This window comes from Dermochelys coriacea, chromosome 14 (assembly GCF_009764565.3).
Source record: "Dermochelys coriacea isolate rDerCor1 chromosome 14, rDerCor1.pri.v4, whole genome shotgun sequence".
In the NCBI taxonomy this organism is placed as follows: domain Eukaryota; kingdom Metazoa; phylum Chordata; order Testudines; family Dermochelyidae; genus Dermochelys; species Dermochelys coriacea.
The window spans coordinates 32,904,263-32,917,500 of NC_050081.1; the positions used below are offsets into that span (position 1 = coordinate 32,904,263).

Here is a 13,238-nt window from a genome sequence, read left to right on the forward strand (position 1 = left end):
GCAAGGATGTGCCAAAATAAGGCAAATGTTACTGGTAAAGCTTTGGCAAGTAGGTCTACGTTAAGGCTGCGGGGCTGCATTGTGGGTGGAGCAGCACCGCAACTGTAGTTTTCATTAGTCTCTCTATGCCACAGCAACCCCCTCCTCACTTCCATGCTTTGCCTGTCCCATGATAACAGGAGTTAAGGGTTACCTCTCCAGGGCCTGGTCTACACTACACAGCTTGGTCGACATAAGCTGCCTTGCGTCAACCTGGTTGTGGAAGTGTCTTCACTTAAATTCGGCTTTGGCCGACATAAGTGCCTCTCTATGCTGATGTAAGAACACCACCTTCTCGAGCGGTGTTGTGGCACAGGCAATGTAGTTAGGTCGATGCAGTGTCCATGCAGACACTGCATTGCCTACGTCCACTGTTACTGGCCCCCAGGAGCCATCCCACAATGCCCCACACTGACAATCCAATCAATACGAGTGCTCCTGCTGGGAGAGCCACTGCCTTTCTTTTCTCTTCTTTTAATTTAAGAATATCTACATGAAAGAAAGAAAGCAATTAACTCGTGACCACTATACGCTGACAGAGGTCCATTTAAGTCAATGAAGCTACACTGATTTACTCCCCCTGGAGCTCTTGCCCATTCACTCCAATGGAGCAACACCAAGGTGCACCAGAGGGAGATGTGGCCCTCTTCACTGAATGAGATGGCTACCCACTTACTGGCAGGGATGAATTTGGTCCATTGCCCTCAAACAGAAATGGCTACAGCTACCCAGGGAAAGGCTGGCCCATATATCTTGACTTCATTCAGAATGTCTCAGACATGATCCCTTGCTCCTAGTTTGTGTGTTGTTTTTTTAATTCCACCAGCTGTCTTTGCCCAAATCCCACAGGCTTTCATAGTCATTTGCTGATTGATCTGAACAGCAGGAGACTGGAGTCTGATAGGACTTCTCTCTCGTCCAGCCTCACCTTCCCCATCTCCTGCCTGCTCATTCTAGGGGCTTGCCCCATGGCCACTAGCTCACAAACCTGCAGCAAGCTGGCTCTCTGCGCATCCTATTGAAAGAATTGCAGAGGAGAAACCTCAGGGCACCAACACGGAAAAGTAGAGCTGGAGGAAACAAGGGCAGTGCTAGGACACACCCCCTCTGGTTGGCTTTATGTGGTTATTTCATACATTGGCTTAGTGCAAGAGATCTTGTCCCCCTAGTGACCAGCCCCAGTGACAAACAACCAGCTCATGGCTCGCAGTTCAAACGAGTTACTGCTTTAAGGCAAGGGGTCGGGGCTTGTGATTTCAGGGCTGAAATTTAGATTTCCCCTGGTAACTGTGACATGTGTGTGTCAGGATGCCATTTTATATAGCACACACCATATGTGCAAGGTCTCATCGAACAGACGATGATGCTCTTTTGTTTCTGAACGTGGCCAGTAGAGGTACCGCACAAATATGCATGTGACCCTGGTCTATGAAAAGTTTGGACCAGTAACTAGCTACATGTCACTGTACTGTCTGAATGCTTGATGCACCCGGGCTGGGAAATTCAGATCCAACAGACTCTGGATGAAAGTACCTGAATGTGGCCTAGCAGAGACATGATCATTACTATTGTTGCAATTCCAGAGGGGTTGCTTTTGTTACAATTCTAATGGCCTGTAAAACCACCTCGACCCCACCATGCATGTCAGTAAAAAGCAAACAAACCCAACACTGGTGAATCAAGTCGTTCTGATGGCTCCTGGGTTTATTTCTATATTTTACCCAGCAGCAGACAGAGAAATCATTGTGAGACACAAAAATTTCACATCTTTACAGCTATGAAGATACAGAATCCACTCCGTGATAAAACAAAAAAGCTGCAGCAGTCAATGATCATGGGAACCATAAATCACAACCTCCATGGGCTTGATATAAAAATAACTTTGTTAAATTCTAGAAAACACTCATCAAAAGTGAAGATTAACCATTTTCTCTTGCCACTCCCCTGCCCCAAAGATTTGCCACCAGTACTGTCCTCCCTCACCCAGGACTCCTCCTCTTGCTCTCTGACCAGGTTGCTAGAGTCCTCTGCGATCATAGAGAACAGTGACAAACAGGCTGGACAATTTCCCTGATGGTTGGGTGGTTTTGTTTGTTTGGTTGGTTTTTTGGAGCGGGGAGAACAGGTCACCAGCCCACTTTAGATTCCAGAGTCGTAGAAATGAGGGTGCCAGAGGCGAGAGAAGCCCATTTCATGGCCTGCAGGGGGATAGATAATCTTGTGTATCAGGAACAGAGTCTCAACTGGGTTCCACTGTCCCAGAAACAGAACCAAGGGCAGATTCTCTCCCCATTGAAAGACGCTGGCGGGAAAGTGAAGATCGGGACCCGGTTGTCAGCACTGAAAAATGCCACCTGCCCCTCGTCACAGTCCAGACAAACCCGGATCCTGCTGGGGACCCGGTCCAGTGACACTGTAGTCTCAGGGGAGGTGCAAGCCTTGTATTGATCCCCCTGCAGCCACTGCACAGCCCACACCCCCACCTCAGGGTTAAAACTTAACCACCCCTTCCTCCTCACAGACTCTCTGGCCACCCCCACAGCCCAGCATCGCCCATCCCCCACCTCCACCTCCCAGCAATGTCTCCCCGAGGTGAATCCCTCACAGGCCAGCACACAGCGATTCCAGTCAAATCTCTCAGGGTTGTTGGGCACTTGCTGCCGTGTGGCTCCCAGTCTCACACTTTTCCGATCTGCGGACAGGACGAGTTGGGGATGAGCCGTGTCTGGATCCAGAGTCACTGGGGAGAGAGAATCGGAGCGTTAGAGGCAGAGCTCAGCCCTGGGAGAAGCTGGGATCATTTCTCACGCTCCCCAGCAGCCCCGTCCTGGCTGGGACCCTCCCTGATTTCCTGCCTCTCTGTCCTGGGTCTCAGGGAGCTGCCTCTGTGCTGGGGCTGAGCAGGGATTCATCGTGGCTCCCACCTCCCAGGGCCAGAGGTGCAGTTATAGCTGCAGACTCTGCATCTCCATCTCCTCCCCTGCTCCCCGTGCTGTGGTTCCCCACTCCCAGCCGCAGGGACTGGGCGGGGCAGGAAGCAGAGCCTGGGGTGGGACTGAAGGGGCATCAGCCTCAGCCTCCTCTTGGGGAGACACCCCCAGTCAGAGGGAATCAAGGAGCCAGCAGAGAGGGAAGCACAAACCCCAGTGCAGCTGGGACAATGGGGGGGAGGCAATAGACCTGGGTGGAAGGAGGCGAGAGGGAGTTGGTGGGTATGCCAGGGCACGGCCCCCAACCCATGAGGAATGGGAGAGGAGGAGGCAGTGTCCACGGAAGACCTCCCAAAGACAGAGAGGTTGGAGGGGCCTAGTTGGCAATCCAAGAGCCCCGGGGAAAGGGAGAGGTGGGACCCACAGGGTGAGACCGAGAAGGGGGCGATGTCCTATGGACACTCCGAGGGAGGGTCAGACCAGGCACATCCCCCAGCATAACAGAGGAGACAGAGCCCTCACTCAGTCAGTACACTTCACAACAATTAAGGGGTTAATAATATATTGGAGTGCTTAAGGCCAGAACCCCTCCCCTGTAATGCTCACTCTCTGTAGATGGGGACCTCCGTTTTGTTCCATCTCAGAAGCTTGCTCCTCAAATGACTCCAGTGCCACAAACACAAACTGTCCTTTTCTCTCAATCCATCTAAAACCCTACCCATAACACTACCCCCTTTTGCCAGAGATCCACTTACTTGCTGTCTGCAGTTTAAACACCAGAGCATCTTGGGAGGAGAGGGAGAGAAAGAGATTTCATGGTATCAAAATTATGTTTCATGCAGGATTTCTACAATTAATCAGAATAACTGTGCTTTAGTTCTGGGCCACGAACAGAGGAGAAAAGGCAGGGAGACCCAGAGAGAGAAATAAAGAGAGAGACATAGTGTAAAATTCGCCCATATGGAGATGGGCCACTATCAGGCTTATGGACCCGTTTCAGCACTAATAACATGGTTATAAACACGGCTTATGTGGCACTTAGTGCATCTCACCTTTCTACAAGAGAAAATTCATAGACAGGTCAGACTGGAATGAAAGACTCAGGAAGATGGAGCCCTTTGTATTAGCACAGAGTTTCACTCAACCAAGTACTTTGCAGTCCTCAAGAATTAGAGTGAGGAAAGCAACAATTAATCACATTCGGACTATTGTTGTTTCCTCATAAATATCTTATATCTTGGAAAAAAAAGTCTTAATAAATTCAAAACTTTGTTTATATTTCTTCTATGTTCTTAAATTGAATTTTACATTCGCAGCTAATTGGACACAGCCCATTTCCTCCAACATTCACAGAGACCAGTCTCCATTTTCCTTTTTCAATCCCTGCTCACTACCTTGGAATTTCTTCAGAGTCTCCTTTAGCACAATGTTTTCCTGGGCAAAATCACCAAGTTTCTTTGCCAGATCAGGAGAAATCTCCACCGGCTGCTGGAACTTCCCCTGCTCGCACCTGGAGAGAAAAAGAATTCTCTAATTAACTGATTGTAAATCACGATTTTATCCGCATCTCAGACGAATTTCATGCCAGAGAAAGCTGCTGGACTGCAGGGCCTGGAGGCTGGACTGTTCTATGTATCCCAGCCTCAGAGCAGGTACCCCTCAGGCAATGGCAGCACAAGCTTCACCCACAGAGGCCCAGTTTTGTTTCTAGCATGACCTGACGAGAGACGACATCGAGGGGAAGTGGAGCAGGGAGATGGGCCAACAAGTTGCATTGACTCCGCTAAGCTTTGTGGTGTGGTCACCTGCACAGTCAGAAATGGATGGAGACCACTAACCTAGGGGTTCTCAAACTGGGGGTCGAGACCCCTCAGGGGGTCACGAGGTTATTACATGGGGGGTCGCGAGCTCTCAGACTCCACCCCAAAACCCACTTTGCATCCAGAATTTATAATGGTGCTAAATGTTTTTAACTTATAAGGGTGGGTCGCACTCAGAGGCTTGCCATGTGAAAGGGGTCACCAGTAGAAAAGTTTGAGAACTACTGCACTAACCCCAGATCACCTCATGCAGGGCACCAAACAGATACAAGCTGAACATATGGAAGTGGAGCAGGGAGATGGGCCAACAAGCTGCATTGACTCCGCTAAGCTTGGTGGTGTACACACCTGCCCAGTCAGAAATGGATGGAGATCACTAACCCCAAATCACCTCTCGCTGTGCGCCAAATGGACATAAGCTGAACATATTTGAACACCACTGCTCTGGAAGGGTCCATATTCCCGTTCGCCGGGACACAAAAAATTTAATGAATCTATTCGGGTTTTATTAACCTGCCCTCATGCTTCATCACCATCTCAGCCTCTCGAATAAAGAGCATCAATCCCAGGAGTAACATCAGCAGAGGGGAGATTTGGATCAGAGGGGTGACCCTGCCCCACACAGTCGGCCATGGTGCCCTAAGGAGATGAGGGCGTCACATGGCGCTCAAGCCCCTGCCCCACAGAGTGATGTGTCCCTGAGAGTGAGACGGAGGCACGTACCTGCTCAAGGTGCTTCTGACGTCCTGTGGGGGGGGGGGGGAAAGACAGAGAACAAAGAGCTCAGTTATGAGTGATAACCATGAGAAGGACATTGGCTGGTGGAAAAGAGGGTGGGGTAGGCCACACTGTGATCCTGGTTCAGGGGTGTTGGTGGTGTCATGGGGAGACCAGCAGCTGTCCTCGGATGATTTCCAAAACAAAATCCCCCTTTCTCTCCGTGAAATAGGGATCACATTATTTAAATAATATTTCCCTGCCTCGGGAGCGGTGGATGAAGTCACGTGTGTAATTAATGGGCTCCACTCCCCCAGTAATGTGGGCCATAAGTGGACCAAGAACACTGTAAAAAAGAACATTAAAATCTAAAACCTACAAAGGGGCCCTCTCCCGGGATCCCTCAATCCTAACAACACAAGACGGCCGTACTGGGTCAGACTGATGGCCCATCTGCCCAGTGTCCTGTTTTCTGACAGATGCTTCAGAGGGAATGAACAAAACAGAGCAAAGTCAAGTGATCCATCCCCAGTCCCAGCTTCTGCGAGTTAGAGCTTTAGGGCCATCCAGACCATGGGGTTGTGTCCCTGACCATCTTGGCTAACAGCCATTGATGGACCTGTCCTCCATGAACTGATCTCATTCTTTTTTTACTCCACTTATACTTTTGGCCTTCACACCATCCCAGGACAAGGAATTCCTCAGGTTGACTGTGAGGTCTATGAGGAAGCACTTCCTTATGTTTGTTTTGAATCTGCTGCCTATTAAATTTCATTGGGTGACCCCTGGTTCTTGTGTAATGGGAAGGGGTAAAAAAACATTCCCTTGTTTGCTTGCTCCGCACCAGAATGACTTTATAGAGCTCCACCATATCCCCTCTTAGTCACCTCTTTCCTAAGCCGAACTGTCCCAATCTTTTTAACCTCTGCTCAGATGGAAGCTGCTCCATGCCCCTCATCAAATTACTAATAATACAAAAGAGAATAATAAACCAGAAGCAAGTGGAAGTGATCGTAAACCAGCAAATTCACATTTTAACAGTAGTTCCTAACAATAAAATGAGGTACCATTAAAGAGAGCAAGAGAGAGGATTCCTATGTAAAAACTAGAAATAGTGAGTTCCACCGTAGTGTTAGGATCCTGCACTCCAAGCCACATAGGTCTCCCCGTTCATCCGTTTCCCAAAGATCTCCAAGGCTCTGAGGTCTCACCTGCAGGAATTCACTTGCTGGCTGCTGGTACTTCCCCTCCATCTCGCTGATCAGCTCGCTGAGATGGGAAATCTCCGCGGAGAGTTTGGCGATATTTTCATCCTGCAGCTTCACAATCTCCTTCTCCAGCTCTCCCAGCCGGGCCAGCAAGAGTCGCTCTTCTTCCTCCAGAAACTGGTGCAGCTGCTTAAATTGAGACACAATTTTCTCTCTCTCAGCGTCTGTCTTTCCCTGTGAAGAGGAGGCACAAACAGGGAAAGGGCACGTCAAGGACACACCAAGAGGCAGGGGAGATTTCACCGAGCCCTGTGTCAGCAGGAGGGGGAATTTCTAAATATTCAGCACCTCAAAAGCAGACAGAAACTTTCCCCATGTGACCAGAGAGATTTTCCTAGAAAGTCCCACCTCGTCCTAAATTCCCTTTCCATCTCACATGGTTTGTTTCTCTTGTGATCAGTGACCTGTAACAATCTCAATCCATTCAGCCGTAGAAAGAGCAGGATTCAGAGGTACATGAGCAAAGACTTCCTGAGAGAGACTGAACGGGTAAAGAAAACACAAAATAAGAAAACAAACCAAAACTCCCAAGTTTCACTTAGGAAGTTCCAGATATTCACATTACCCAGAGGAAAGGAGTACTTGTGGCACCTTAGAGACTAACAAATTTATTTGAGCATAAGCTTTCGTGAGCTACAGCTCACTTCATCGGATGTATTTGGTGGAAAAATGCGTCCAATGAAGTGAGCTGTAGCTCATGAAAGCTTATGCTCAAATAAATTTATTAGTCTCTAAGGTGCCACAAGCACTCCTTTTCTTTTTGCGAATACAGACTAACACGGCTGCTACTCTGAAACCTGTCATTACCCAGAGGGATGCTCAGCCACACCTCTGAAGAGACTAACTGTGTTAGTGCAGAGATCAGGATCTCTAATGCAGCCCCAGTCCATAAATTTATACCATGAAATCTAGAATGAAGCAAAGACAGACACAGCTCTGAAATCAAGGGAATGCAGAGTTAAGGTCACGCCTCACACGCACACTGCCATCCAACCTTAACTCAAAGCCCAAGGTTGCCAACTCTGTCCCATTTCCACAGCTGCCTGCTACCGGTCCGCTCTCTAGCTTGAGGTGCACCTGTCTCCTCGAACGTGCTCACATCACTTTCCCATGTGCGTATCCAAGATGTATGCATATTTACAGAGCCTGAAAGACCCTCTTATAACTTCTAAGGTTCTGCTTCCCTTGTGTGGCCCTGGATGCCGGTCGCTAGCCAAGGTGAAATCCAATCAGACCCAGCTCAGTTTGGGGCTGATCGGTGCTATGATCTGAGCCATAGGCGGGCACAGAAAAGTTATGAGAAAAGGAGACAAATTGAATGTCAGGTTCTTTTCGTCTGAGCCCTTCATCTCTGCAGCCCCTTGACCACATGACTCCTGATTCGGTCCAATAACCCTGTCTCAGGCCTGGATGGGGCACAGTGATTTTCCAAGACATCAGGATGCAGGTGGGTTTTAGAGCACTGTGAAACCATCAGCGCTTAGCATGAGAGCTTGGCTGTTGCTCAGCTATTGACTCTCTAGTACTCATCTATAACAAAGAGAGAGACAAGGGGTTGAGGTGATCTCTTTGATTGGAGCAACTTCCGTGAGAGAGAGAGAGAGAGAGCACTTTCGAGCCACCCAGAGCTCTCCAGCCCAGACTTGAAGAACAGCTTTGTGTAGTGTGTAAGCTTGTCTCTCTCACCAACAGAAGTTGGTGCAAAGATCTAACCTCCCTCTCTTGTCTCTCCAATATCCCGGGAGTGACACAGCTACAACTGCACTGCATAGAGTGAAGCAGACAGTGTGTGCAGACACAGACAAAGATCAAGCCTGAAGCTGAGCCTAGCAGGCCTCTCTGATAGTTGGGGATGGATCATTAACAAAGCCTTGGCACTGCCAGAGCTGAAGGGAGGAGGTATGGCCGTGACCCCACATCCCGTCCATCCTGGGCAGAGGGGAGCACAGGTTGCACCTGCTGCTGGATTCGATCAGCAGCTGCCCTGCCCCAAAGCTGCCCGAAGCTCCTGGGGAATCTGCCCCAGAGCCAGGCAAGGAGTCCCAGTCCCACCCTAGCCCACAGAGGGGAACAGAGCCCTGCTCTACACTGAGGGGGGTGGGGGAAATCGATCTAAGTTACGGAACTTCAGCTACGTGAATAACGTAGCTGAAGTCGATGTACTTAGATCGACTTCACCGCGGTAAGTCGTCTGCGGCCGCTCCCCCACCGACTCCGCCTGCGCCTCTCCTGGCGCTGGAGTACAGGAGAGCGCTCGGGAGTCGATTTATCGCGTCTAGATTAGGGAGTAGCGAATCCAGGGGGTAGTGAAGACATACCCAGAGACAGACATGCACAATCCCAAACCAGCAGCACAGGGACCCAGAGAGACGCACAAATGTCCCACACTGACCTTCATCCCCAGGGTCCTGCTGGATAAAACCACTGGGCACCTACCAGGTACTCTGAGCTTCTCTGCTGTCCAGTCAGTTTCCATTCCAGGAGCTTTTCTCTCTCTTCCTTCAGAGCCTGCAGTCGGGCCTGGAATTGTTCCTGGGCAAAGAGAAATGCGGGGGGGAGGTTGGGGGGGTAATTTGTTTTCTTTTGGAGCTTGAGGAGCAATTGTCTTTTGAAATTTCACTTCCCCCCACCCTGCTACCCCCGGCCATAACGCTGCTGCATGGATTTAGCTTTCCAGCTTATTTAACCCAGCAGCAGGCCAGGAGAGCACCCACAGGGCAACTCACAGGCCAGGCCAGGGACACTGCAGGAACTGGGGGAAAGCAGCAGACAGCAGAGGAGAACTAACTAGTTCATTCTGACACCTGGGGCCTAGGAGCACAAACTGGGTCCAGGCAGCCAGTGCACAAACTCTAGTGCAGAGGTGGGCAAACTACAGCCTGCAGGCCACATCTGGCCCGCAGGACCCTCCTGCCCGGCCCTTGAGCTCCTGGCCCGTGAGGCTCGTCCTCGGCCCCTCTCCTGCTGTCCCACCTCCCACGCAGCCTCAGCTCATTGCGCAGCCAGCACAAGGCTCTAGGTGGTGGGGCTGCGAGCTCTTGCCAGGCAGCGCAGCTGCAGAGCCACGACTTGACTCGGTTCTCTGTGCTGTGCGGTGGCATGGCTGGCTCCAGCCGGGCGGCGCAGCTGCCTGTCTTGGCGCTCCAGGCAGTGTGGTAAGGAGGAAGGGGGGGTTGGCTAGAGAGCAGGGGAGTTCAAGGTGGTGGTCAGGGGATGGGGGTGTGGATAGGGGTCAGGGCAGTCAGAGGGCGGGGAATGGGGGGGTTGAATGGGGGCAGGGGTCCCGGTGGGGGCAGTCAGCAAGGAGAGGGAGGGTTGGATGGGGCGGCGGGGGGCACTCAGGGGTGGGGAGTCCAGTGGCCGTCAGGGGACTGGGAGGGGTGGATGGGGCAGGGGTCCGGGGGATCCATCAGGGGGCGAAGGGTCAGATAGGGGGCGGGGGCCAGGCCTCCATACAATTTTGGAAACCCGATGTGGCCCTCAGGCCAAAAAGTTTGCCCGCCCCTGTAGCACTGGCCTCTCAGTGTGTTCAGTGAAGATCTCTTCCCTACAACTCTGCTCTCAGATTGCTGATCCTAGTAAAACAGATGGTGTTAGGTTTGCTCCAAAAATTCCTCATCTGTCCACCACTCAGGAGCTCTGACTGCACCCCTGCCTCACCTCGCATCCCTCAGCATCTTTTGGGGACCAAGAATCAAGTTATTTCTCTGCTGGTTTGAAATGAATGAAGCAGAGAATGGGAGGATAAATTCCTGCAGTCTGATTGAATCTTTTCAAAGATCTCAGGATTTTAGAACGGTGGGGGCTGGCAGTGCTGGTTCCGGTGTGTCCCGCTCAGCAGGAACGTGTGTGGGAACAGAAATATTCACTGAGGAAAAGGGCATCACAAGATAATGAATATTTTTCCTCACCCACCCCTGGAAATTGTTCCTCAAGTCAGAGCAGAGATCCATGTGTAAGGTTCAAAATCTTTATCACAACACTGTAGTTAGCAAAAAAACATCCTTTATGACAGCAGGAAATGAGGAGTTCAGGTGACACTAGAAGGAAACCCAAACATTGGAAAGCCTGGGAACCCACAGTTATGGCCGCAGGCTACATGATGTCTGCCTGAGCAGCTCTACTCTGGGCCTGGAAATAGATCTGAAAACCCCATAGGTACATAGGTAATGCATCCGATGAAGTGAGCTGTAGCTCACGAAAGCTTATGCTCTAATAAATGTGTTAGTCTCTAAGGTGCCACAAGTCCTCCTTTTCTTTTTGCGAATGCAGACTAACACGGCTGCTACTCTGAAACCCATAGGTACAAACACTGATGCCGGGCGGAGATTTCCTACCTTGTACTCCTGGGCAGCCTCCTCTATGGGAACCACCGTGTGAGATCTGTGAGCCTTGGATTTATCACACACCAGGCAGATGGGGGTTTGATCCTCCTCGCAGAAGAGTTTCAGAGCCTCCTGGTGCCTCTCGCAGGCTCGCTCCCCTGCTGAGCCTTTGGCTGCCTGGAAATTCAGCCCTCTGGCTATTTCGATAACTCTCGCCAGTTCCCTGCTGGGCCTGAAGTTTCTCTGCTGGGCGGTTTCTCTGCACTGGGGGCAGGAGAAGTCGGGCTCCGACTCCCCCCAGCACTGGCTGATGCAGGCCCTGCAGAAGTTGTGCCCACAGTGGATAGACACCGGCTCTTGGAAATACTCCAGGCAGATGGGACAAGAAAGTTCATCCCGGAGACTTTCTGCAGGGCTCTCTGCAGCCATGGCTCCTGGCGGGAAGGGTAACAAAAAGCTCGTTTGAATTTCCAGCCTCTGGGACAGGAATTGGGTGTTTCCCTTCCTGGCTCTGCCTCATTGGCGGAGCTAGAATCAGCTGGGTCTGTGAGTTCTCCCCGCCCCTGGGGGCTCTGCTGGGAAAGGACCCTCTCCTTGCTGGGAAGAGTGCTCAGGGGGAAAAGCAGCGTCAGGTTAGGGAGAATATCAGGTTTCAGAGCAGCAGCCCTGTTAGTCTGTATTCGCAAAAAAGAAAAGGAGGACTTGCGGCACCTTCGAGACTAACAAATTGATTTGAGCATAAGCTTCCGTGAGCTACAGCTCACTTCAGCGGATGCATCACGGGAGAATGTCACTCTTTTCAAAAAAGTGAAGAGTTGTCTTGAATTCTATTCTTTGACTCCCAAATCCACACACCCCCTAGTTGGGCAGGGCTTTGTTCATTGCAGCAGATCTGATTTCTCAGTGTTGGGATGCTCTCCCAGGCAGGGCTGTGCCTTCTGTTGAAGGCCCAGACAGACCGGGCAGCAGCTGGATAGACCATGGGCTGCAGCGGAGCATTGTGCAGACTAGAATACACATCTCTGATTCCCTTACGGGTTTACTGCCGGGGTTTATTTTAAATGCAGCAGCTTGGCAGTTTGTTTCAGTCTGTGGATGCTGATTTAGAACCTTAACTCCAAGGGCCGTGTCTAGCACATGTCCAATCCAGTGCAGAGCTTCCTGCCGTGGACAGTGTCTGAGACTGCACTGGGTTTCTTATTGCAGAGAGTGGGGGAACTATTTGCAGGAGACTCAGAGGTACCCCAGAATTTTGTTCCTTTTCTGCAGCGGAGGCATTGAAACTTTGAGTCTCTGAGGCTGGGAACTCAGTGCAGACTCCCGGAATCATAAAATATCAGGGTTGGAAGGGACCTCAGAGGGTCAACTAGTCCAACCCCCTGCTCAAAGCAGGATCAATCCCCAATTTTTGCCCCAGATCCCTAAATGGCCCCCTCAAGGATGGAACTCACAACCCTGAGTTTAGCAGGCCAATGCTCAAACCACTGAGCTATCCCTCCCCTCTGAGAGGAAGATTTAGTGCCAGACTGGAGAGTGGGTGTGGTGTTTAGACAGGGGCCAGGAAAGGGAATTCAGCTGCAGGGGGAAGGCAGTGCTGGCTGGAGATGCTTCTGCAGATGCAGCTAGTTCCACTGGCTGCTCTGCACCTGGATGGAATGGTACATCCATTCAATGTGAATGTATTGGAAACAGACCGGGATGCACTATTACAAATCGGCATCTCCTGCCCTCGCAGTCTTGAGCAGCCTTGTGCTGTTCCGGGTAGGCACAGTTTCTAAGGCCAATGAGATGTTGGATTGTTTACATGTCAGATCATAATGACTGATTATTTGTAATACCATTGCACCAAAGCACCCATGTCATGGATCAGTATACAGAACAAAGAGAAGGCAGTGCCTTTCCCCAAAGAGCTTACAGTCAAAGTACCAAACGAGACAAAAGTCAGGTCTTTCGGAGCAGAATGTGAATAATGGCCCTGCACACTTCCATCAACACGAGTCCAACAGTCGACTTTCCCACTCCGAACTCGTTAGCAACTGATCGGTAGCAGTCTGGAGTAGCCAGCTTCCACAGTGCAATTGCCACGCACTTCTCCAGTGACAGGGCAGCTCTCATTCTCGTCTCCTTGCTCCGGAAGCA

General features: G+C 50.8%; 1 protein-coding gene across 1 annotated transcript; it reads right to left on the bottom strand.

The window, feature by feature from the left end:
- Positions 1–1,717: 1,717 nt before the first annotated feature.
- Positions 1,718–11,676, bottom strand: LOC119842741 (zinc finger protein RFP-like). The gene is made up of 7 exons (XM_038371221.2): positions 11,112–11,676; positions 9,211–9,306; positions 6,718–6,948; positions 5,513–5,535; positions 4,364–4,479; positions 3,725–3,754; positions 1,718–2,779 (listed from the first exon to the last, which is right to left on the bottom strand). The coding sequence occupies exons 1-7, from the start codon at positions 11,526–11,528 to the stop codon at positions 2,265–2,267; spliced, it is 1,428 nt and encodes a 475-aa protein (XP_038227149.1). The 5' UTR covers positions 11,529–11,676; the 3' UTR covers positions 1,718–2,264.
- Positions 11,677–13,238: the final 1,562 nt, after the last annotated feature.

Excerpts from the sequence above, each read along its gene's own strand:
- LOC119842741 (XM_038371221.2), bottom strand. The coding sequence starts at position 11,528 with ATGGCTGCAGAGAGCCCTGCAGAAAGTCTCCGGGATGAACTTTCTTGT. Across the intron at positions 6,949-9,210 it reads AGAGAAGCTCAGAGTACCTG|GGAAAGACAGACGCTGAGAG; the intron begins GTAGGTGCCCAG and ends TCCTCTTCACAG. Across the intron at positions 2,780-3,724 it reads GTTTAAACTGCAGACAGCAA|TGACTCTGGATCCAGACACG; the intron begins GTAAGTGGATCT and ends CTCTCTCCCCAG.